This window comes from Notolabrus celidotus, chromosome 17 (assembly GCF_009762535.1).
Source record: "Notolabrus celidotus isolate fNotCel1 chromosome 17, fNotCel1.pri, whole genome shotgun sequence".
Lineage (NCBI taxonomy): Eukaryota > Metazoa > Chordata > Actinopteri > Labriformes > Labridae > Notolabrus > Notolabrus celidotus.
This window is the reverse complement of record NC_048288.1, coordinates 2,474,692-2,500,461: the sequence shown is the minus strand read 5'-3', so window position 1 is coordinate 2,500,461 and position 25,770 is coordinate 2,474,692. Positions and strand designations below refer to the sequence as shown.

General features: G+C 39.7%; 2 protein-coding genes across 4 annotated transcripts in view; one reads left to right on the top strand and one right to left on the bottom strand.

Annotated features, from left to right (window-relative positions):
* pdcd6 (programmed cell death 6) overlaps positions 1 to 5,047 on the bottom strand; it is a 31,204-nt gene extending 26,157 nt beyond the window's left edge. The window contains exon 1 of one of the 2 annotated variants that reach the window (XM_034706851.1): positions 4,806 to 5,047. In XM_034706851.1, coding sequence (XP_034562742.1) covers positions 4,806 to 4,888 — 83 coding nt within the window. In that variant the 5' untranslated portion in view covers positions 4,889 to 5,047. The remainder of the gene's footprint in view (positions 1 to 4,805) is intronic. The other variant, XM_034706852.1, reaches the window with a different exon arrangement.
* Positions 5,048 to 8,806: 3,759 nt separating this feature from the next.
* The window catches only part of rec8b (REC8 meiotic recombination protein b), a 38,532-nt gene continuing 21,568 nt past the window's right edge, over positions 8,807 to 25,770 (top strand). For both annotated transcript variants that reach the window (XM_034706987.1, XM_034706985.1), the window contains exons 1-5: positions 8,807 to 8,970; positions 9,122 to 9,190; positions 10,352 to 10,494; positions 11,602 to 11,677; positions 14,313 to 14,430. In XM_034706987.1, coding sequence (XP_034562878.1) covers positions 8,915 to 8,970; positions 9,122 to 9,190; positions 10,352 to 10,494; positions 11,602 to 11,677; positions 14,313 to 14,430 — 462 coding nt within the window. In that variant the 5' untranslated portion in view covers positions 8,807 to 8,914. The remainder of the gene's footprint in view (positions 8,971 to 9,121; positions 9,191 to 10,351; positions 10,495 to 11,601; positions 11,678 to 14,312; positions 14,431 to 25,770) is intronic.

Here is a 25,770-nt window from a genome sequence, read left to right as displayed (position 1 = left end):
CTCCTTTGGAATCATCTACCAGTCAGGGTCCGGGAGGCAGACACCCTGTCTATTTTTAAGAGTAGGCTTCAAACTTTCCTTTTTGATAAAGCTTATAGTTAGAGCTGGATCAGGCTTGGACCAGCTCTTAGTTATGCTGCTATAGGCTTAGACTGACACACTGGGATCCTGTATTTCCCTCTCTCTCCTCTCGCTGCCTGTCTCTCACTTTAACTCTTCCTGTCCCATTAAAGTTACTAACCATAGACCTTTATGGACACGGTCTCAGCAGATGTGTGTCTAACATGAGTCTGGTCCTGCTGGAGGTTTCTGCCTGTTAAAGGAAGTTTGTCCTTGCCACTGTAACTTGCTAAATGCTGCAAAGTGCTCTGCTCATGGTGGATTAAGATGAGATCAGACTGAGTCCTGTCTGTAAGATGGGACTGGATCTGATCCTGTCTTGATGTTGGGTCTTTGTTAATAATAGAACATAGAGGACAGTCTAGACCTGCTCTGGTTGGAAAGAGTCTGAGGAGAACATTTGTTGTGATTTGATTCTTTATAGATAAAGATTGACTGATTGGCATTTTATTTCTATTGGCGTGCATTAGTCTTTACTTACATTGGATTTGATTTGAATGAAATGTGCTCTATAAATAAAGCTTGATTGATTGATTGATTGATTGATTGATTGATTGATTGATTGATTGATTGATTGATTGATTGATTGATTGATTGATTGATTGATTGATTGATTGATTGATGCTCAAGTGACCAAAGGTATGAGGAGGTGAACTGGCTTCCCGAAACACATCACAGGTTGAATAACTGGCTCTCATCGTGTTAGTAATGCTTTTATGACCTGCGGGAGTTGTTTTGTTGTGTAAGTGTTATCAGCTGAGACATACTTTTAGAACATGTCATCAGCTCATGACTAAGACTCAGCTGTTTCAGGTCATGGAACAAAAAACATGAGGGAAACCCAACAAACCAACTAAACTATCGCCTCAGACAGAAAAGAGAGGTGCTGTTCTTCCTCCGCTCTGACGTTCCCCGAGAGTTTTCACTAAGGAGGAGAAACAGAGCATCAACAGGCTGCTGGGAGTTCAGTGTGAAAACAGACTCAGTTGTTCCTTAGCAACCTGCCTGACCCAGCCTGCCAATACAGCTCACACTCCACAAACACGGCTTGAATACCAGTGAGGGAAAGAGCGGGGCGGAGAGAGGGAAACCCCGAGAGAAAAAAACACACGCCTAGTGCTGCTCCATGTGGGCCGGGTCTCTACTCCCCGCTCTAACGCTCATATCTCCATGTCTGCGTGCTCTCGCTTTACCTTCCCCCAACTAAATAAAGAAACTAACATATGGAGACGTGCTCGGCCTCCTCGGGGAAAGTAACAGCTCTCAGCGTGCCGGCATAAATGAGAGCTTTGTCTCAGTGCAGTGAGGAGTGGTGCAGTCCAGGGGTACCCAACCTTCACCAAACACTGACTGATTAACTCAAAGAAGTGAGTGTGTGTGTGAGTGTGAGTGTGTGTGTGTGTGAGTGTGAGTGCGAGTGTGTGTGAAAACAAGCTCCTTCGTCCTGTAACTGCCTCTGCCTCAGGTGGAGTTACCTCACCAGGACTCTCACCTGAAGCCAGCTGAAGAATTAAAACATCATTACAGCGTTCCCGCCTGCAGCTCAGAGACGCATCTGTTATTCCCATCCTCACACACGGAAACAGAGTTTGTTTGAAAGAGCTGGACAACATAAAACACCACGGCTCACTTTTTCCATGTTTCAGTATTTCCTATGGAGCGGTGAGGTTGGGATATGGCCTGCAGAAGAACGGACGGCCTACTTTCCACTTAAACGCTCCAAAATGAGGCCATGTAACAGAAAAATAAAACTTCTGGGATAAATTCAACCAAATCAAACTGTTTCTATTTCTTCTTTTTGTGTATTTTCGTAAGCTGTGCAGTACGCTGTAGGTCACATCAGTTAATGTAAATTAAGCTGTCATTCTGGATGAACCAGTTTGTTTGTTTTCTTCAGAGTGTGAATGTGCCGTCTTTCTGGCATACGCAGAGATCACTCTGTGGTTAGCAGATGGTCTGTGAACATGTTCCTGCACAGCAACAAATCTGCATTCTTGATCAAAACCCAAATCAAGGCCCTGACTCTCTTCTCTGCTCCTGTGCAAACACTTCCGTCATTCCATCGTGTTCTTGAAAGAAGGAACGAACGAGGAGACACTTGATGATTTAAAGCGATGGAGGAGAGGATCCAAAGAGAAAGAGCTTAACATGGAGACTAGGGATGGAAGGATATATCGCAAGACGGTCATAAATCAATACAAATAAGAGTGGATTAAAATCGATTCAACAACATTTGTGTCTGGATATTATTATATATTATATTATTATATTCAACATCATGAAGTCTCTTGCTGCTCTCTCGTCACTCACTGAGTGGAGGTGTTTTAAGTTTAAAGCATGTTTCAGAATCAGCTGACTGAAGGTGTTGCTCACAGCAGAGACGCTCAGCTGGGGGCTGCAGCTGAGTGACAGGTCTCCACGAGAGCTATTTTTCTCCACCGCCGGACTGATTCTGACCTGGTTGTGCTCCCGGCTGACACCTGACCGCGTTTAAATGCTTATTTTTCTCAATAAGAAGGAGTAGACAGAAAACTGGACTCTGAGTCTGAAATCTGATCCTGTTCAGTTGTCCTGCTGCAGTAAATCCACATGTTGTAGTCTGAGTCTTCACTCTATGACCATGCGTCCACAGAGAGTATTTATAAGCCTGCTCCTCACGTTGATATTCAGAGTGTTAACATGTTGAACACCTCAATATGATCTGTAGCTGTTTAATACTGTCAGTAATATACACTGTGTCGTGAAGGAACATTTGATTTAGGGGGAAGAACACATTTGTCATTTTTTCTGACATGGAAAACATTCATGTTTTTTAAATGATTAAATGATAATTGATCGTTAACATTTTCAAAGATCGATCACGGAGAATACTTGAAATTTACATCCTTAATTTAAAGAGATTGACCTTATTTGTTTTAATATTTCATACTTTCATTTGGGAATCGTTCACTTTCCATTTCTCTATGATTGTTCTGAAATTTTCCATCAAGGTATTTTTGTACAGTGATTTTAGTTTTTTACAAGGTGCTGAAAAAAAGTGTGCAGTGGTTTAATTTGAGTTACAACACACCTTAAAAATGAAAAAGGATGACTTTGTTTACAAAGAAATATAAGAGAACAAATATATATCCCAACTGTCCATATCTGAGGACTGAAATAAAATAATAGTTATCTAAATTTTGAGTTCAATCCAGTTTTCTTGAAAATCGTTAGAGAATTGTGAGTGAATCGTGAGTGAATCAATAATCAGGATTCGATTTGAATCATGGGTTGAGTGTATCCTTACATCCCTAATGGAGACAGACTGACTGCAGTGTGTCTCTCCATTCACTGCACCACAGTGGGGATGAAACGCTTCTCCTCCTGTGATGATCAAACAAAGACGGCTGAAAGAGCTGCTTAAGATGAATGGATGACTACAGGCTGCCGGACGGTGAGTCATATTGTAAAAGTGCGTGTGTGTCACAGAGATTGAGAGGCCTCCCGCGTCAACTATGCTCCACTGACTCTGATCACATGACTGAGGGAATTCCAGCACAGCTCTGCCAGATTTTCACCAAGAGGCAGCAGATGTTGCAGCGTAACGCTCATGTGAGGCATGATATTTAAAGGATGGGATGTGATAATCACTCCATACGTGCATGCCCGTCACAGGGAGCCCTGTTTGTGTGGCTGTGAAAGACGATCAGACGAAGAGAAACAATGAAAAGATGCAGTGTATACTTCCATGCTGATATCTGAGGGGCTTGCAGCACACATAAATAATTTGTAAAGAGTGCTCCGAGCCTTGTATGTGTGCAGCATCTCAATGTTGTGAGAAAGCAAAGCAGAAGGGAAGAATCCTCTGCAGTATTACATAACTCTCTATAGCTTACTACGACCAGGGGCCAGAGCACATCAGTGGTCCCCCCTCGGTCTACTCTGCTGACCTTCTTAGCTGCTGACACACTTTAGACTCAGGCTACACTGAAAATGATGACTATCACTGGTTGAACGCCGCTGCTGATAGTGTAATGTCAACCCAGGAGAGGGATCATACACACTGCTGCTGTCTGACTTTCTCAATGTATTCATGTTAGAGTCCCATAAATAGACTCACATGCGTCATATAGACTCTGATCTGTCAGATTGTATCAAGAACACATTCCTGACAGGGTCTAAGGGTTTTTGGTCCTCACACAGACCGCAAAGGGGATCCATTCATAAAAATAAGTTCACCGAATCTCTGTTCTGATATTAGGGCTGTACTGTAGCTGGGAGACCCCTGAACAAAAGCTTCCAAGGACTCCTGGAGGTCCTTAGACCCTAGTTTGAGAACTCTTACAGGACCCAGTTTCCTGGTTGGGGCACATGCTTGCTTTGACTTGATTACAATCATTGAACGCCTGTGATCATGCTCTAAAGAGAATGATCTAATGTGTTGTAATGTGGCAGCTAAGAGACGTGTATCATACAGTGCAGCTGAATCTCCAGTAGCGCTCCAGCTCAGAGGTAACCTCAGACCTGACTTCTTCCCTGCTCTGCTCTCAGACTAAGACAGTTTAAAGTCAGTGGATTAAAGACGGGCTGTCAGAGAAACAGAGTCCCCTGCCCTACCTCTCTCTCTTCCTCTCCGCGCGGTGAACCACAGCAGTTTCCACTGCAGAGAGGAGCGAGAGAGAGAGCCGTCCTCCTCCGACACTCACCTCTGGAAGATATTCCACAGGAAGCTCTGGTCCGGCGGGGCGCTGATCTGTGGGGGGGCTTTGTACGGACTGTGGTACGCCATTTTAAAGACTCTTCTGTCAGAACGCTCCCAGAAACACCGACAGACCCTTCTTCTTCTTCTCCTTCTCCTTCCTGCTGCTGCTGTAGTTTCTTCTTCAATCAGACTCCACCACCCGACGCTCACGTTGCTGCCTGCCTCCTCGCGTACAGAGGCGTGGCCAATCATTCACCACTTCCCATAAGCGCGCTGACGTCACACTTCCTCATATTTTCCTCTCCTTTCTTTGGAGTAAAAATAGAAACTGAAATATTAGGGCCACTGAAACTCCAAGTAAATACACATGACATTAAAACAAGAAAAAAGTATTTAATTCAAGACTAATCAAATAATATATAATTGTGAAATTAAATTCCAAAGATACAGTAAAATTAAAATAGAAACTGAAATGTTAGGGCCACTGAAACTCAAAGTAAACAAACCTGTGATTAAAAAATAAAGAAAAGTTTTTACATAAAAACTTATAAAAAATAATAAATATGCATGAAATGAAACTAAAGAAACAGCAAAATAAAAATACAAACTGAAATATCAGGGCCACTGAAACACATGACATTAAAACAAGAAAAAAGTATTTAATTTAAAACTAATCAAATAATATATAATTATGAAATTAAACTCCGAAGATACAGCAAAATAAAAATAGAAACCGAATTGTTCGTGCTACTGAAACTCAAAGTAAATACACCTGAATTTAAAAATAGAAAAAAGTCTTTAAATTAACACTTATTTAATGATAATAAATATATATTCATGAAATTAAACTCTAAAGATACAGCACAATTAGAATGTAGAAACTGAAATGTTAAGGCTACTGATACTCAAAGTAAACCTGAAATTAAGAATAGAAAAAAGTCTTTCAATTGACAATTATTAAATAATATACAGTATCTCACAAAAGTGAGTACACCCCTCACATTTCTGCAAATATTTAATTATACCTTTTCATGGGACAACACTGAAGAAATGACACTTTGATATAATGTAAAGTAGTCAGTGTACAGCTTGTATAACAGTGTAAATTTACTGTCCCCTCAAAATAATTCAACACACACCCATTAATGTCTAAACCACCGGCAACAAAAGTTAGTACACCCCTAAGTGAAAATGTCCAAATTGGGCCCAAAGTGTCAATATTTTGTGTGGCCACCATTATTTTCCAGCACTGCCTTAACCCTCTTGGGCATGGAGTTCACCAGAGCTTCACAGGTTGCCACTGGAATCCTCTTCCACTCCTCCATGACAACATCACAGAGGTGGTGGATGTTAGAGACCTTGCGCTCCTCCACCTTCCACCTGAGAATGTCCCACAGATGCTCAATAGGGTTTAGGTCTGGAGACATGCTTGGCCACTCCATCACGTTCACCCTCAGTTTCTTTAGCGAGGCAGTGGCTGTCTTGTGCATGTGTTTGGGGTCGTTATCATGTCAGAGTACTGCCCTGCGGCCCAGTTTTTGAAGGGAGGGGACCATGCTCTGCTTCAGTATGTCACAGTACATGTTGGCATTCATGGTTCCCTCAATGAACTGTAGCTCCCCAGTGCCGACAGCACTCATGCAGCCCCAGACCATGACACTCCCACCACCATGCTTGACTGTAGGCAAGACACACTTGTCTTTGTACTCCTCACCTGGTTGCCCCACACGCTTGACACCATCTGAACCAAATAAGTTTATCTTGGTTTTATCAGACCACAAGACATGGTTCCAGTAATCCATGTCCTTAGTCTGCTGTCTTTAGAAAACTTTTGCGGACTTTCTTGTGCATCAGCTTTAGAAGAAATGTGAGGGGTGTACTCACTTTTGTGAGATACTGTATATGTGAAATTTAAGTCCAAAAACTAGCAAAATAAAAATGTAGAAACTGAAATGTTAGGGCTGCTCAAACTCACAGTAACTACACCTGAAATTAGAAATTTAAAAAAGTCTTTAAATCCACACCTATCAGCCAATACTATATATTTATGAAATTTAGCAAAAAAAACAGCTAAATAAAAAGGTAGAAACTGAAATGTTAAGGCTACTCCAACTCAAAGTTAATAAATCTGAAATTTGAAATAAGAAAAAGTCTTTGAATACATTTTTTTTAATAATATGTATTTATGAAATTAAAATCCAAAGATACAGAAAAATAAAAACAGAAAATGAAATGTTAGGGCTACTCCAACTCAAAGTAAATAAACCTGAAATTAAAGACTAAAAAAGTATTTAAATCAACACTTATTAAATAATATATTCATTAAATGAACTCCAAAAAAACAGCAAAGTTAGAATGTAGAAACTTCAATGTTAACATTTCAGTTTCTACATTTCAATTTAGCTGTTTATTGTAAATTTTTCATTTTGGCGGCTGTGGCTCAGTGGTTGGAGTTGGTCATCCCAGCTCCTGCAGTCACATGCTGAAGTCTCCTTGAGTAAGACACTGAACCCCAACATGCTCCTTCAGTTGTTCAGCGGTGTGTGAATGTGTGTGAATGAGATTAACTAACACCGATGGTCCCTTACTATAGCAGCCTCTCTCATCAGTGGGTGAATGTGGTGTGAATGGTGGAGGTGACAGGGAGTGTAAAAGAGCTACAGTGGTAGCAAAGAAAAAATATATAAAAGTACAAGTCCATTTACCATTTCATTTATTTATTTATTGCATTGTTGAATCATTATTACTGATATAAGCCGTTTGTGAACTGTAATAAGTCAATGGTGAGACTATTTTTCATTTATTTTTTCATTGAGCAAGAAATGTGCTTTAAAAAAGGAGGGACCGAATGATTAGGTACACAGAGTAATAAGGTTTCAACAACAGCAGCAAGGACAGTAAAGGGGATTCATGAATAATAATAATAATAATAATAATAATAATAATAATAATAATAATAATGATATTAATAATAATAATAATAATAATAATAATAATAATAATAATAATAATAATAATGATAATGTTAATAATAATAATAATAATAATTTTAATAATTTTAATAATAATTTTAATAATAATAATAATAATGATATTAATAATAATAATAATAATAATAATAATAATAACAATAATAATAATAATAATAATAATAATAATAATATATATATATATATATATATATATATATATATATATATATATATATATAATGATAGTAATAATAATAATAATAATAATAATAATAATATAATAATGATAGTAATAATAATAATAATAATAATAATAATAATAATAATAATAATAATAATAACAATAATAATGATAATAATGATAATAATAATAATAGCAATAATAACTTTATTGATATAGCACCTTTAAAACAAATGTTTACAAAGTGCTTTGACAAACAAAGCATTGTTCAGATAACAAAGTAAACATTTAGACAGGGAGGATGAATTTTAACAATGCAAGACAAAATGCAACGCAAGAGGTTAAAAATAATACACGTAAATTAAACAGAATGAAGTGGTGGGACAATAGACCAATAAATCATTGTTGAGAGGAATAAGAACAACATAAAGACAGGAAAGACAAACAAATAGTTAAAATAAAAACAAGCAAACTAAAACTAAAACAACTTCAAAACAGTAAGCAAAGAAAGTAAAAATAGATAAATAATGAAACAGGTAAAGCTGAATGATTATTTGTTTAATGTATGCAATGTGAGCCAGTTTAATAACATAAACATACTGTTATTTCATCATTGACTGCTTCTGATTAAATACATAACAACCTATTAGTTTATAAACTGATCAGACATTATTAATCCTGAAGTTACAAACTATAACTGTGTTGACATAACACGTTGATGCTCATATTTTCCACTCTACTTCAAGGCATCATTAGTGTTTACGTTCAATCTGCAGAAACTGGCCCCTGATTGGTCAAATCGGAGTAGACGCGGGAAATCGTGGTGGGACGTTGAAACCTGCAACCTGATTGGTCGAGTCAGACGAGACGCGGGAAGACTGCGGTGGGCCGTTATTCCTCTCTGAGATAACATTTAAAATCTTTATCTGTTCCTCAAAGAGTCACAGAAAGAGAGTTAACATGTTTTATTACCCGAATGTCCTCCAGCGCCACACTGGATGTTTTTCTACAGTATGGTGAGTTTATAAACAAGCTACAGCTGTGTTATGTGTTAGCTTCTTTCTACAAGCTACATTGTTATTCATTAGGAACACAACAAGTGCTCTTTAACCTGGAGACTGATGAGCCCGTGTTAGCTAAGGTTTGATTTTGTGTCTTGTTATTTAGGTTTGCAGCAACCAGAGGAACCAGGGTCACCCGGAGAGAGCTTCTCAAAGTCAATGTGAAGAGAACATGGTAAGAACCATAGACTGTAGAACATCTATGTCAGGAGTTTTATTGCTAGCTAGCTGGATATTTGATCGAAGCTAAGCAGGACAGATACAATTTAATGTAACCTTTATTTAACCAGATGAGACCATAGACTGTATAAAATATGAAATATATCTCAATGGATGAGAACCCATTGAGATCAAGACCTCATTTACAAAGGCGACCTGGCCAATAGGTCAGCAGCACACAAAATAAAAAGCAAACTCAACAATATGTTTGTGTCTAAAATAGTGTTTAAGAATGTGTTATGTAGTGCTGTAAAATTGGATCTTAAAGTAAATACAATTTTCCTCCCTGAAGATACGGCTCCTCTTAAGACTCATTTTTAGAGACCTGCTTTTATGTGACTTTATCCTTTTAACCGCTTTTTATTTTTATTTATCATTATTCATAGTTTTTATCCAACTAATTCATTTTTTTAATTTAATTTTATAAATGTATTGTATTATTATTATTACTCATTTATTTATGTTTATTATTTATATTTATTTATTTATATATTATATTTATTCATTTATTTATGTATATTATTTATATTTATTCATTTATATATATATTATATTTATTCATTTATCTATGTATATTATTTATATATGTATATTTTTTATATGTATTCATGTATATATATATTATATTTATTCATTTATTTATGTTTATTATTTATATTTATTTATTCATTTATATATATATATATTATATGTATTAATTTATTTATGTATATAATTTATATTTATTCATTTATTTATGTATATTATTTATATTTATTCATTTATATACATATTATTATTATTCATTATATATGTATATTATTTATATTATTTATGTTAAACATACCTCTTTAACAGTGATTTATTGGTTTAATGTCTCACCCCTTCATTGTGTTTAATTTCTGTTTAATGTATTCTTTTAATCTTTTGTGTTGTATTTTGTTTTTGCACTGTTAGACTTTCTACACTCCTCTCTGTCTGTTACAGGTTTATTCTGTCTTCTGAATCCTGCCGTGCTTTGTTTGTCAAAGCACTTTGTAAACATTTGTTTTTAAAGGTGCTATGCAAATAAAGTAATTATAATTATTATGATAATATTGAGTTGATAATCCTGGCTCTTTGTGTTTTATGTTTACAGTGGCGACATTGTGGACTATGTGACAGCCCAGGTGCCCGCATTACAGCCCAACCTGCCGAGGCCTCGGTTCTCCCTCTACCTGTCCGCCCAGCTGCATTATGGAGTGGTGGTCGTGTACCACAGGCAGTGCAGCTTCCTGCTGGGTGAGAGGAAACAAAGAATCTGGAGCAAGCAAAGAGTAGAAAGCCCAGAACAGTCATAAACATCCTCTGGGCATCACTGTGTGGAAATAATGTACTGTAAGCTTCCACTAGATGAGCCAAAAGAAAGGGGACGCTACATAAAAAAGAGGTCTTTATGTAGTGTAAAACACACATACAGTATGCTCTGTTCATGCCAGAAGTCAGGTCTTAAACAAGAGGAGATTTTCATCTGTTATTTATCAAGGTTTAACAGAAAACAGTCAATAAGAAGGATCATTTTCACCTTAACAAGAACTACTGCTCTGTGTTAGGCTGCTTTCCAAAGTCTCAGGTGAAACGCTGCTCATTCATATTATGCAAAACCCAGCAGACGAGTCGTCCCTGCAAAACGTAAAACCTAAGAAATGCTGTTTATGTGTAAAACCAGAGTAGTGCTATCTCTGCACAATGCACCGTTCTCCAAATCACCCAGGCAAAGCTGATTTTAAAAGCCTGTAGAGCTCATGAATGCATTTCCATCAAACCGGGCTCAGCAGTCTCTTTTCATCATGGCATATTTTACACCCTCAGACTAATATTGCTTCTGACAGATTCACAATAATGCCGTCGTGGTGGTTGATGAAAACTGTGAGAAACATTGCAGGATGAGAAGCAGGAGGAGAGTCAGTGTGTTTGTTTACCATGGCTCTGGCTGCAGGAGTGGTGTTTCATTTAATCTCTGTCTGTACAATCAGACGTCACCGTGACCCAAAGCTGTCACACACCATTTAAAGAGGAGAATGGGGTCCTCGGGTACACAGGATGGTCTGTAAACAGTTAATATCTGTCTTTGGGGATTCCAGCTTGAACAATACAAATAATGATCCTCTATGTTATGATAAAGTTAGCTTATAAATGTTATTTTGAGTCTACACAAGGGTGCAGATACAAAGATAACACCTCAGCTGCACTGTTGCATTACCAGAACACCTTCCTCTCTTGTCTTAAAGGAGGTTTTATGGTCATAAAGTCACCTTAATGGACATTTTTAATGCTTCAAACTGGATCTCTCTGTTCCTGTTTCTGACCGGACTGTACCTCTAAAACTTTCAATCTTTCTCTTTCCAGAGGAGGCTCAGCAGACCATGGAGCGCCTGCTGCGCTCTAAAAGATGCGTACGAATCGACCTGCCCAAGTCTGACAGGTGAGCACACACACATATACTGTAGTGTTGTATTCAAGACCACATTAACCCAGACCAAGACACGTCCGAGACCAGAGTGCTACGGGACCAAGACAAGACCAAGACATTTAGGGGTCAAGACCAAGGCAGGGCAAGACTGAGACAAGACCAAGACCATACAGCGTTTCCCCTAGGTTTACAGCCTTGGGAAGGGGGGGGGGTTCTTCTATCTATCTATCTATCTATCTATCTATCTATCTATCTATCTATCTATCTATCTATCTATCTATCTATCTATCTATCTATCAGCCAAGCTAGGTCAAAATCAGAAATACAATGGTGACTGGACTTTTGCTGCTGGGCAGGGGCAGAGCGTGGAGCACTCGGCCTCTTTCCTGTACTTGGACCCGGAGCAGGAGATCTACTCCGACTGCTACCCGCAGCAGAGCGAGTGTTGCCCTCCTCACAGAGATGTCCCTGAGAGCGCTTCAAAAAGGCAGAGATATTTCTCTGCTTTTCTTGTGGTGGTTGTGACATATTTTTCCCTCCTCAGTCCGCTGTACGGAGTGTACTCGTCTGTGTGTGTATGTGTGTGCGTGCACGTGTTTGTGTGTCTGTGTGCGCATCGGAGCAGAACTCTGTCATGTGCGATACAGAGAGCAGATGAGCATTGTAGACGCACGACCATGCAGATGCAGAAATGACATCCCGTCATGTCAATAAGATAAATGACATAAGGATATTTAGTCTGTTTAATAAAAGAACAAGGTTTAGACCTGATCTGTAAGAGAGGTAGCCTTCAGTTACTTCTGCTGCGATCTGGCGCTATATAGAAAATACAATTTACTGAACTCCCAAGGAGGGGCGGGTGCCACTTTTGGAGGGGCGCCCTGCCTCATTGTGCATTTTCCATTTTCTGTTTTCTAATATTTGTAGTGTTTGTATCTGATGGGTTATAGGTGTTGACTGTGGTAATCCTGTGGCATGTATTTATCTGGGCCCTTCTCTCAGTGTGTCTCCAGAGTTTGTTATTGAATGTGTATTTATTGCTTAATTAAACGACTTAGACATCTCTGTTCACGGGCACACAGTCTCTCTCCTGTCCTCTGTCTCCATTCATTAATCAGTCCCTCCAGGAATTTGCGATTTCGCGATTGCAACTATCAACGCAAATTCAACCAATTACCTCAATCTCAGCCCCTGTACGTCATCGGTTTCATCATCCATTTCACTTCCTTGGAACATAAACGTAAGTCCTCACCTGATCGGCATTTTTCAACAACAAAACACGCACAGAGAACGGGTGAAGAGAGGGGACAGCAGGCAGGACAAGTGACCATGACAACGTTGTTATTTATAGATACTAGAGTTATTATCTGAGGGGCTCAGTGTTAGCTTGGTCTCTACCTGCAGCAGGTGTGCTTTATGAACCAGCTCTCCTCACCTCCATGCATCTGTCTCATCTTCATTGATGATCTTTACCCCCGGTGTGTGTTAGTGACAAAGACACACCCGGGGGACGTCTGTTTACTATTTGATGTTTGACGTTGTTGCTGCCATTACCGTAAAAATCTCCCGTCTACAGCTTGATTTAATCCAGTTTGGTGAAACATCAGACACATTTAGTAAGTTTTGATCAACTCCTTGTAATCAAAGATGCAGATGCATTTCAGAGTGCCGACTGTCTGTCAAGTGCCTCTGTCACTGTGAGGTGCATTCAAGGACCGTCGTAAATGTGCAATACAGTCCTTTCATGGCATTTTTCTGTGAATCAAGAGAATCAAAATACAGTCAAGACACACACATCAAGAATGTTTTCTAAAAACAACTGTAATTCAGCGTATTTACTCGCCCCTGAGATGTTATTATAAAAAAAAAAAAGGATCGCAACTTTCACCGCAATTTTTTTCAAAAGGCTGTCGCAAAATCAGGCTTTTTTGGCCGCAACAATCACAGAAAAAACCCTGTGAAATCCTGGAGGGATAGGGGTTATGTCACTCACTGTAGCACCGTAACAGGTGAGGGGGAAATGAATGAATTGAGAGGGGGGGGGGCTTCCTCTCTTAACACAGTAATGACAGGGACACAGAGAGCATCAGTAGTGCATCACCGGTCTTGATATAAAATACGGAGTCCGCCCAGTCCGAGACCGAGACAAGACCGAGTAAAAATGCTTTCGATTCCGAGACGAGACCAAGACCTTGAACAAGCGGTCTCGAGACCAAGACAGGTCTCGAGACCAAGACCGGTCAGGAGTACTGCAACACTAACATACTGTATATCAGAGCGTGTACAGAGGAGGAGTATTTACCTTCAGAGGTTTCACATGTTTGGAGGAGTGTGAGCTCAAAGCATGTGTTGGAATATTTATGAGGAAATTATTTTATGAATAAAAACTGTGAAAGGAGACAGAGTGTTTTATTGGGTGAGTAATGGACAAATTATGCTTCTGTCGTTTAAATAGCATCATAAATGTTTAATAGGCTGTGTTATGGAACAGCAGCGATGTGTGAGCCGTGGGTTCTGCAATACAGCCTGACATATTGTGCACTCTACAGATGGTGTCGCCTTTTTTAGATTAAGAATGTTTGATCTTTTGAAAGAAGACGTGTGTGGTGTTGTGATATATTGGATTGTGTTGTTGTTGTTCTTGCAGGCTGGCCTTGGATCTGCCTGACAATCTGTACATGATGGAGGAGGCAGAAGGAGCTCAGGACCCGTTCTTTGGTGTCATGGAGTTAAACCAGCTGCCCAGCCCTTACAAGATACAGCAGGTACACTAACAACACGGCGTAGGACGGTTAATCAATGACACAGGGTTCTACATGAGGCCACCGTTTAACCTCTGGGAACCCAAATCAACAAAAACTACCTATTCTACCTATGATATTTACAGTTACATGCACATACTGTTATATATATTTAAAATATTAGAACTGAACTTTAATCCATTTTTTAATATTATTGGTGAAGTTTTTGATAACGTTTTGACGCTCGGTTAAAGAAGGCGGGGTTAACTTGGATATTTATTACAACATAAATATCTAACCAATCATAAATTAAACACTGAGTTTCATTTATGATTGGTTAGATGCACACATGTTCAACAAAACGACTCTGCTCCTGCTCAGACCGTCTCCTGACGTCTCAGCTAGCTCCTCAAGGCTGATTTATACTTCTGCACCGAATTGATGGCGTAGCCTACGCCGGAGGTCCGCATAGCTCCCGTACCTACGGAGAGGCCTCTGCACGTAGCTGACGTGCACCTCCTCCAAAATGTACCCTGTGATTGGTCCACTCGGCGGCTTTGTATTTCCTGCATTTACAGCCCTTCCGGGATCCCCGTTCATCGGCCGTGTATTTGATCTCCTCCTCTCTATTCTTCATGTAATCATGTCTGTATGATAAACAGCAACATGTATCAGCTGTAGATTAACAGAACACGCTCTGAATCTCTGTGGAAAAGGAAACAGAGATCGTAGCAGGGCCGGAAGCAGGCGACCGGCTATCAGAGAGACCACACTGCCCTCAAGCGTTTAGGAGGAGAATTGCTGCGCGACACGGACACATTGACGCACAAGTATGTGGTGCTCATGTCCACGTCAGCCGCTGCTGTGTAGGGGAGACGCAGAAGTATAAATCAGTCTGCAGCTTGTTTGCTAATCACATCCTGTCTGTAATCTGTCTGTATAGCTGTCTCTCTGCTCTTTGCACTGCTGTGCTCGTGTGACCCTGTCTGCACATCCACCGCTAAAGATGACAGCTTGTTGTCATTCTTTTATTTTCCTAACTGCGGTGGATTCGGGGAAACAGCAGGCTGTGGTTTAGAGTTTCTCAGGACCGGTTCACCAAGTTTCCTCAAACAGTTCAGAGTTTAGCCAAAAGTCTCTGTAGAGCTGGGCGATATTGAAAATTATGTTACCACGATAAAATATTTCATATCAGTCGATATCGATAATTATCACGACAAATATCAAATCATGAATTCATTTAAATGTAGTCAGATTTTCTGTCCTGAGTGAGAGTTGAAGACAGTTTGTTAGTTTGTATCTGGATTTAGTTTTAGTTTTTTTAGTGAAGTTTTAGTTTGTAGATTCTTATTTTTCTCAGGTTGAAGTATTTTGCATAATTTGATTTAAATTTACAACAAAGATATATTAGATTGTGTACTGTGGGTCAGTTTAGTAGAGTATTGTTTCGAGTGATGCACTCCCCTTTAAAGGTGACATATCACGCTTTTTTCATCAATATATATTGGTCTAAGAGGTCCCCAAAACATGTCTTTAAAGTTTATGCTCAAAAAAACACTTTGAAATCAGATTTTGGCATGCCTGAAAAACCCTCTTCTTCAGTCCTCCTCATCAGAACACTCTGTTTTCTCTCTGACCACGCCCCCTCAGGAAGTGGATGTGCCTCGGCTCTCCAGCACGTTGATCTAATGTTTACATGTTGGCTGAATATACACGGCTGCTCAGAAATCACGTTACTTCAACCCTCTGAATCTGATCCAGAATCTGATCCTGACGGAGAGGCGCCTGTAGCAGGACCTTTCTGAACCATTGGTCATAGATTTAGTGTTTCTTGTTGTTTTATTTGTCAGTATGTAGACGTGTGTCTTGGTACACAGCTACAGCTACGACATGTAGCTATGTAGCTATGCTAACTAGCGCTAGCACTTATCCATGATAAATAAAAATCCTCCACTAGATCTTCAAATCTGCAGACGTGGGGAGTAAAACTGACCTTTGTGTTTATTAAGACAGCCTACAACTAGCATGCCTCCCTCCTAAGCTCCTTGTTAGCACACATTTGTGCAGGTAATGAAAAACAGAGGAGGGATTCAGTATTATTTTATACAGTCTATGGGCTGAACAAGCTCTGAGCTCTGACTCCGTGACAGACCGGATATTGTTGTTACGTAACAAAAACACGGAAGTCTGAAACGGCTCGTTTCACACACATTTACAGAAAGGTGGAGAAATCAGAACAGGGGCAGAATGGATTCTTTTCATTCTCGGGGGGTTTGTAGACATGCCAGGAACACATATTTCAGGTAAAGAACCATTGAAAAGTCAATTTTGCATGATATGTCACCTTTAAGGTTACTAAGGGTCACAGGCAAAGTGATGTTTCCCACGGTGCAGTGAATGCATCAAGGTTATTCAGTTTTCAGGTGTACTACGGTCAAGGTGGACATTAAACGTGTTTAAATGAACAGCAGGAGTTGTCTCTGTGCTCTTCCTTTACCCACATCCTGAAAGTAGATTTAATGAAGTGTATGGAGTTACTAGTTAACACAGAGTCAACTCAGTGTCAGACTGACGACTCGCTGTCCCTCGTCTCAGCTGTGTTTACATTCAGCTCCAAACGTCTTTAAGCCCCCCAGCCCTCTCACCCCGCGACATGATTGGCTGTTCAATGCCTCTTCTTCTTCTGTCAAATGTTGGGCGGCAACTAGAGTTTAAGGCTCATTAGCGCCCCCTCCATTGTAAGTGGCCGGGGGATGTAATTACATGTTTATTTATAGCAATTTTTAATCGAAAATGTTTTATATTTATATCGAGAAAAATTATATCGCGATAATTATCGTTATTGAATTATCGCCCAGCCCTACGTCTCTGTGTGCTCTGCCTTCCTGCCCTTCAGCCTGCACTGCTCCGGGCAGCACATGGTCCTGATGTCCTGATCGTGGAGGCTACGTCGTTTTAGAAATGCTAAATGTTAAATGTATTTTGTGACTCAGCACTCAGAGACCATTTAAAATGAATAAGTTTCAGATTCGGAGTCAGTCGGCTTAAACAGGCAGGCTTTGTCTCTGTGCTGCTTTGTGTTGTGCTGTCACTGTTGCCATGGTTTAGTTGATTGACCTGTCAATCAAAGAGTTAGCGGCCACGCCCACACAGTCCTGAGAAATGCTCTGAAGATGAAAATAAGCTGTTTTTGAACAAAGTTTTTCCAGAGTTATGAATCAATCAATCAATCAATCAATCCATCAATCAATCAATCAGACTTTATTTATAAAGCGCTTTTCATACAATGATATTGTCACACAAAGTGCTGTACATAAAAACAACTTCAAATAGAATCAAAAGGCGGGAAAGGCTTCTTCAGTTCTGACCAGACTGGGGAAGAGCTCGAAGATATAAGCCACTAACAGTCGTGGGTGTGTCCAGGAGTCACAAAGGGTCCTAAGTAGGATCCCTACAACTGCCAGGAGGTACTGAACGACTGTCAGGTGTTAGGAGAACAACTGCCAGGAGGTACTGAACGACTGTCAGGTGTTAGGAGAACAACTGCCAGGAGGTACTGAACGACTGTCAGGTGTTAGGAGAACAACTGCCAGGAGGTACTGAACGACTGTTCACAACAACCCCTGGACACACCCACGACTGTTAGTGGCTTATATCAGAACTGAAGAAGCCTTCCTGAGGAGAGGTTAAAGGTCTTCAAGAATTTCTACCAGTCCAGTTGACATATGCCTGAATACTTTATCAAATCTACACGTTCTAGTATGTTACATGATTTGTGTGTGTGTGTGTGTGTGTGTGTGTGTGTGTGTGTGTGTGTGTGTGTGTGGCTCTATAATTTGTTGTATAAGTTGAAAGTTTTCAGTGTAAATATATGGTTGGTGGGGCAAACAACAATTATGATGTGATTTGCAAAGTATTTGAAATAACTTTTAACTTTGGATTTAGAGTTAGATTTACCACACCTGTGTAAATTACTGTTTGTTTGGCCGTCTTGAAAAGTTTTACATTTGATTTCAAAGTGTTTAGGAACCCTGCTGCTGCTGCTACGAGTGTGTTCTGATCCCAGTTCAAATATAGAAAAACAAACACACATCCTTCACGTGCCGCACCTTTATAAAGGACACAGTATTTATGTTACTATACATCTACTGAGATAACATTCAGAAGCTGTTGGTGTTCCCACAGGTATGTGATTCACACCTCAGGGTTTAATCTACAGCATCTAACAGAACATTCATTGATGAACCATCAAACCTCTTCATGCTGGTACTCTTCCTCTTAAATCCCAGCTCACTCCCGTTCTCTCATACGCGTCTTCATATCCGGAGATATCACGGTGACGTCTTTTACCCACCCTGCGTGCTGTAAAAAGGTCTGACAAGCCTGAACTTTGTCCTTCTCAAAGTCTCTCCCTGTGGAAATACCACGTCTGTCTGAAATCATCAACAGAGCCGCAGAGTGAGGTTACGCAACAGACGTGAAGGAGGCCTGTGCTCAACTTTTTCACACGGCAAAGTAAAAGTAGCTGCGTGTTTAGATCTGAATGTTTCACATGCATCAGGTAACAGGCTGAATATGAGACTATATTATGATGCAGAACAACAGAGAGGTTCACATTAAAGCTGGGGTTGGTAATCAGATTTAGATCCACTTTTTGTTATACTGGTTAAAATGATCTTTATGTCCTGATGGTAATCAATACATAATGTGTTCTTAAAAAAGAGGTAAAAAAAGCTGCTATCTACAGCCGGAGTAAACCTGGGAAAACACCAACCAATCACCGTTTTTTGGGTCCCCAAATTTTAAACCAATCAAATCCCATCCAGCCGTTCTGCCCTCCTCCTGTGCGTACATTTCCCCGGCGTGCACTCCTCCGAGTCCCCAACTCCTGCCTCTACTTCTCCTGCCTCTTTACTGCCCCTCTCGCTCGTCCTCAGGCCTGTCCCCTCTGACCTGATGAGGTGCTTTGCTCAGGACTGTAGTCCGGATCAGAGTCTAAAAAGCTCTCACCAACAAGCAGAATAATTAATGACGTTCAGTAAGTCCTACAGAAAATATATATTTATTGTAGCGTCCGTCCGGACGCTGTAGTGATGACGAGCCGATTCGTGAACACGTTGAGCTTTAATAACCGGTCACTGTCGACCGTGATCACGCCAACCAACAAAACAACAATCAATGTTTGAATGAATGAAGAACTTCTCCTCTCCTCTCTCCCACTCGCACTCTCTACACCTCTCCTGATGCCTTCACTGACCGTCAACACTGTAGGAATTAAGAACATCTACACTGAACACGTTTAACAAACAGTAGAGCTGTTACAGTATTATATATGTGTTATAACTCTTCTCCTGATATCGTGTCACCAGTACAACTGGATAATGCTAGCATGATAGTTGTGAGTTCTAACAGCAGTCATGTTTGTTTGTGTTTTTAACTTTCACTATGAGAATGTTTTGGTGAGGACCGGTTTTGAATCAGTCACCATCATATGGTCGAGAATCAGCGGCGCTCGTGCATGTGAGCGGGGGGGCGTCGTTTTGGAGGAGCTCCGAGGGAGGAGGGGAGGGGTTAGACGGAGTCCTGAGGAAAAGCTACATTCAAATTCATGCTGGTTTTCCGAGACTGCCAACCCTAGCTTTAAGCAGAATCAAAGCAGCATTCTCAGATGAAGATTAACAGAGGTGGAAAGAGACAGTTTACAGCTTCTGCCCAGTGTTCATTTCTTTAACGACCCCTTTTTCATGACAAAGACAAATGTAGGTGCTTCCAATCTTTAATTTATTTATTTATTTATTTTATATATTCTTTATTTTGCAAGAAATGTGCTTTACAAGAAAAGGGTGACCAAGTCATAGTAGACAGAATAACAAGTAAACAAGGCAAGCATATGAACAACCTAAAAAAATAAAACAGACAAAGAAGTGATGATAATAATAGTACTAATAGTAATAATAAGAGGAAAACCAAGACAAAAACAACAACAGAAAAAAAGAAATAAACAAACAAACAAAACAATTGATGTTTATAAAAAAGAAATAGAGCAGAATTAACCTAAAATAGTAAGCAATAAAAAAGGGAGAGAAAAATAATAATAATAATCAGAAGAAATTAAATAAATATTTTATTTTAATAATGATAATGAAACAGATAAGGCTGAATGACAGTTTCATATTCATTGATTTCAAGGGGTTAATATTAAATAAAAATAATAGATAACAATATTATTAATACACACATCAGGGTTTAAGTTAGCCAGGCTATTAGCTGGTTTCACGTGCAGTTGTCCGACATATAGAGATATCATCGGCCAAAATGTCCGGCGGAAAAAATACCAAATATAAATAACCACATTGCTTATAATTTAAGCTGGGGGTTTTCCCTTTAAACTGCGTGTTAAAGAGTGGACTAGTCTTATATTCAGAGTCTACACTTTTACATATTAACATTCGTTCATGACCGTGCAGTGAGCACTTAACGTTGTTGCGTTGTTTTACTTGGATACAGTGGTGCTATTTTTTGGATTGGCTGTTGGGTAGCTATATTTCTTTCTTTCTTTCTTTTTTAGCTGGTGCGTGGCAAGCTCATTCTGAACTCTACAGGAAACCCACTTGAGTCCTAAGGAAAAGCGGCGCAACTTGGTTGGCGTTGTCCTACTAATTACTCTGCGTGAGAAATACAAAGTGTGGCGTGTGAGCGTGTGAACGGGTTGAAATGCATGTGTCACGCCCAATGCATGAGACTTGAGAGCCCTGTGTAAATTCTGATCTAGTACACTTTAAGTTCTGGGAAGCTTCCTGGGCGGTGAACAGAGTGATCTGTATCTTAATTATTCCAGAGCTCTACCTGTATTTTGCAGGATATCTTCTTATTCTTGTGTAATTATTCCCCCGAAGAACCAGGATAGCACCTAGGCCATTAACCGCTGTTACAATTTCACCACGTAGCTTAGCTCATTTGACTAACTCCATTATTTATAAAAAATATATATGCTTTTATTCACGTGAGTAACTACTGTAAAGCAGGCAAGCAAGGTGAGCAAGGATCAAGGAAATAAAAAAAGAAATGAAACAATGAGGTTTTACGTGTTCTTCTACACCGACTGTCAACAACAATCCACCACAGGTTATTAATTGTGTACTTCTTCCTACAGAGCCGCCTTCATGCAGTTGGGTTTTTCCTGTCCGCAGTGTTTACAAAAATCAAAATTTTGGCAAAGAATGAGAGTAAAAACTAGTCCGCACCACCCCTGAAGGAATGAGAACTATGTTTGGATTAGCTTCCTTGTTGACATCAACAATGTAGAGGTACGGGTTAGTTTTGGCGCTGTGGGCAGGTGCCTCTCACGGTAAAAATGGGCTTGGTATACCTGCGTGTTGTGTAACAGTGGTTATTGAGGCTCCAAATGTTCAGGGAAACTATTAAACATTGCTGTGGCTTGGAATTAAACACATTTGATAAGGGTTATTTTCAAAATAATGTTATTGTTTGAAAATGCTGATTTTGAACTAATGAATGCTGAACTATGAGAGACAAAATGAGAAAACAATCCAGGAAATCACATTGTAGGATTTTTAAAGAATTTATTTGTAAATGATGGTGGAAAATAAGTATTTGGTCAATAACAAAAGTTCAACTCAATACTTTGTAACATAACCTTTGTTGGCAATGACAGAGGTCAAACGTTTCCTGTAAGTCTTCTCCAGGTGTGCACACACTGTAGCTGGTATTTTGACCCATTCCTCCATGCAGATCTCCTCTAGAGCAGTGATGTCTTGGGGCTGTCGCTGGGCAACACGAACTTTCAACTCCCTCTACAAATTTTCTATGGGGTTGAGGTCTGGAGACTGGCTAGGCCACTCCAGGACCTTGAAATGCTTTTTACGGAGCCACTCCTTCGTTGCCCGAGCGGTGTGTTTGGGATCATTGTCATGCTGGAAGACCCAGCCACGTTCCATCTTCAATGCTCTCACTGATGGAAGGAGGTTTTGGCTTAAAATCTCACAATACATGGCCCCGTTCATTCTTCCCTTAACACGGATCAGTCGTCCTGTCCCCTTTGCAGAAAAACAGCCCCAAAGCATGAGGTTTCCACCCCCATGCTTCACAGTAGGTATGGTGTTCTTGGGATGCAACTCAGCATCCTTCTTCCTCCAAACACAACCAGTTGAGTTTTTACCAAAATGTTCTATTTTAGTTTCATGTGACCACATGATATTCTCCCAATCCTCTTCTGGATCATCCATATGCTCTTGGGCAAACTTCAGACGGGCCTGGACATGTACTGGCTTAAGCAGGGGGACACGCCTGGTGCTGCAGGATTTGAGTTCCTCTCGGCGTAGTGTGTTACTGATGGTAGCCTTTGTTACTTTGGTCCCAGCTCTCTGCAGGTCATTCATCAGGTCCCTCCGTGTAGTTCTGGGATTTTTGCTCACCGTTCTCATGATCATTTTGACCCCACGGGATGAGATCGTGCGTGGGGCCCCAGATCGAGGGAGATTATCAATGGTCTTGTATGTCTTCCATTTTCTTACAATTGCTCCCACAGTTGATTTATTCACACCAACCTGCTTGCCTATTGTAGATTCACTCTTCCCAGCCTGGTGCAGGTCCACAATGTTCTTCCATGTGTCCTTGGACAGCTCTTTGGTCTTGGCCATGGTTGAGTTTGGAGTCTGACTGTTTGAGGCTGTGGACAGGTGTCTTTATACAGATAACCAGTTCAAACAGGTTCCATTAATACAGGTAACGAGTGGAGGACAGAAGAGCTTCTTAAAGAAGAAGTTACAGGTCTGTGAGAGACAGAAATCTTGCTTGTTTTTTATTGACCAAATACTTATTTTCCACCATAATTTACAAATAAATTCTTTGAAAATCCTACAATGTGATTTCCTGGATTTTTTCTCATTCTGTCTCTCATAGTTGAAGTGTACCTCTGATGAAAATTACAGACCTCTCTCATCTTTCTAAGTGGGAGAACTTGCAAAATCAGTGGCTGACTAAATACTTTTTTGCCCCAATGTATATATACATATATAAACATGTATAGAAATGAAATGAATACATAAACAAAAAGTGTGTCTTGAGATGGTTAATGTTTGTGTTGGAAGGTTGATGGTATAGGTTACTGCAAGGGTTCCCAAACTTTTCAGCTCATGACCCTCAAAATATCGATTCCACAGACTCACGACCCCCACTGTCCCTCAAAGTGATTTAATGTGGCTTCATTTATCTGGTCTGCAGAAAATGATCCTACCTATATGAGCATGTGTCTGTGTTTCCTGTGCTGTTATGAATTAACTTGCTGCTACTGATGCTTTAGATAACTAACTGTTCACTCACACTAAACTTAGGAGTCATCTGGCAACAAGAGAGGCAGAAAACTCATTACAGATTCTATTTTCAAGGTTTTATTTCAAGGTTATCTACTATTTTTGTTGATATTTTTTACTATAATGTGTAAAATTTACTATTTTTAGAAAAAAATAAACATTCTGGAAGACATGTCACGACCCCCATTTGTGTCTCCTGACCCCCAAGGGGTCCCAACCCACACTTTGGGAACCCCTAGGTTAGTGAATATCTTCCGATGTATTCCAAATATGAGAAGTGTGAAGTGGAAGGATTGATAAGATTATAAGGAATAAGGAATTATTTTTTATTTATTTATTTCCAATCTTTGAAAATAAAAGTGATGCCTTCCTGTGACAGGCTGAATTATTATCTGGTTAGCAGTGTTAGCTTGGTCTCTACCTGCAGCAGGTGTGCTTTATGAACCAGCTCTCCTCACCTTCATGCATCTGTCTCATCTTCATTGAGGATTTTTACCCCCGGTGTGTGTTAGTGACAAAGACACAACCGGTCTGTTTACTATTTGACGTTTCTGCGGCTACAACCATGAACTTCTCCAATCTGGTGATACATTTGGAGACACATTTATTAAGACGTTTCAAAGATTTGACCAACTCTTAATCATCAAAGATGCAGACGCATTTCAGAATTAAGTGAACCGACTGTCCAGTGTGTCTGTCACTGCAGGTGCATTCAGGGACCGTCGTAAAAGTGCAATGCAGCCCTGTATTTTGTGTTCCTGGCATTTTTATTGGCAGTAACAGAATCAAAATAAAAGTCATAAGGGCAGGCTAAAGTATTTAACTTAAGATATTACACAAGCAAAAGTGTTAAAAGAATGAAATATTCTTTACTTGTTTCAATCAATTCCTCTATTTTTACCCAAGTATTTTTTCAATTCCCTTGACAAACTTAGAAGTTCCTTCATTTGGGGCGGGGGTCATCCAAGGGTTCGAAGATCACTACTTCAAAGATGTAAATTTAATGGTGGCCTTGCACTCCCAAATTTTCAGTTTTATTATTGGGCCATAAATATTCATAACAAACGCTACTGGCTGAATTCTCCTTGTTTATCTTGGGGTAAAATGGAGGCTTCCTCTTGCTCTCCTTTAACTTCCATTTCTGCACTTGTTTTTTCCTCTATACCAACTAAGTTCTCACTGTACGTCCAGAATCCAGATGTTTTAAATACTTTGAAGATATGGTATCAGTGTAGAAAACATTTCAAATTTGTAACTGCATCTCTTCTTGGTCCATTAAATACCAATTATTTGTATTTTCCTCCCTCCCACTTGGATTCTGCTTTTTTGTCATGGCATAACTAAGGTATAAGATGTCTCCTTGATCTGTATTCAGATGGTATCTTTCATAACTTTGTTGACATAGCAACCAAATACAATTTGCCCAGAAACAATTTCTTCAGATACTTCCAAGTGAGACATTTTGTTTCTCAGTGTTTCCCTGGTTTTCCTTCTTTGCCATCTCAACATTTCTATGAACAATTTTTTCATTCTTAAGTTTAAACAGAAAGGGACGATCTCAGAAATGTACAACCTAATTCTTGACCATTGTGATCAGTCCAACACTAGAACTAGACTGGCTTGGCAGGCAGAGTTGGGACTTCATCTAAGTGAGGAGTGGTGGGAGGATGTTGTAAGAGTGATGCGTACTGTGGCCTCTTGTGCACGTCTTACTCTCATTCATTTTAAGGTTGTACACAGGGTTCATTTCTCTGAATCAAGACTTGCTGAGTTTTATAAAGAAGTAGAGGACAAATGTGACAGGTGTTCAAGTTCAAATTGTCACTTAAGCCACATGTTCTTTCTCTGTCCACACTTAAGAAACTTTTGGTCTGGATACTTTAACATCTTGTCAGTCATCTTGGGTTTACACTTACAACCTTGCCCACTAACAGCTATTTTTGGGACTCCAGATGTATCAAGTAATTTCAATTCTATTCAAAAACAAATCATTAACCTTTACCTCACTTCTGGCTAGACACCGTTTACTTTT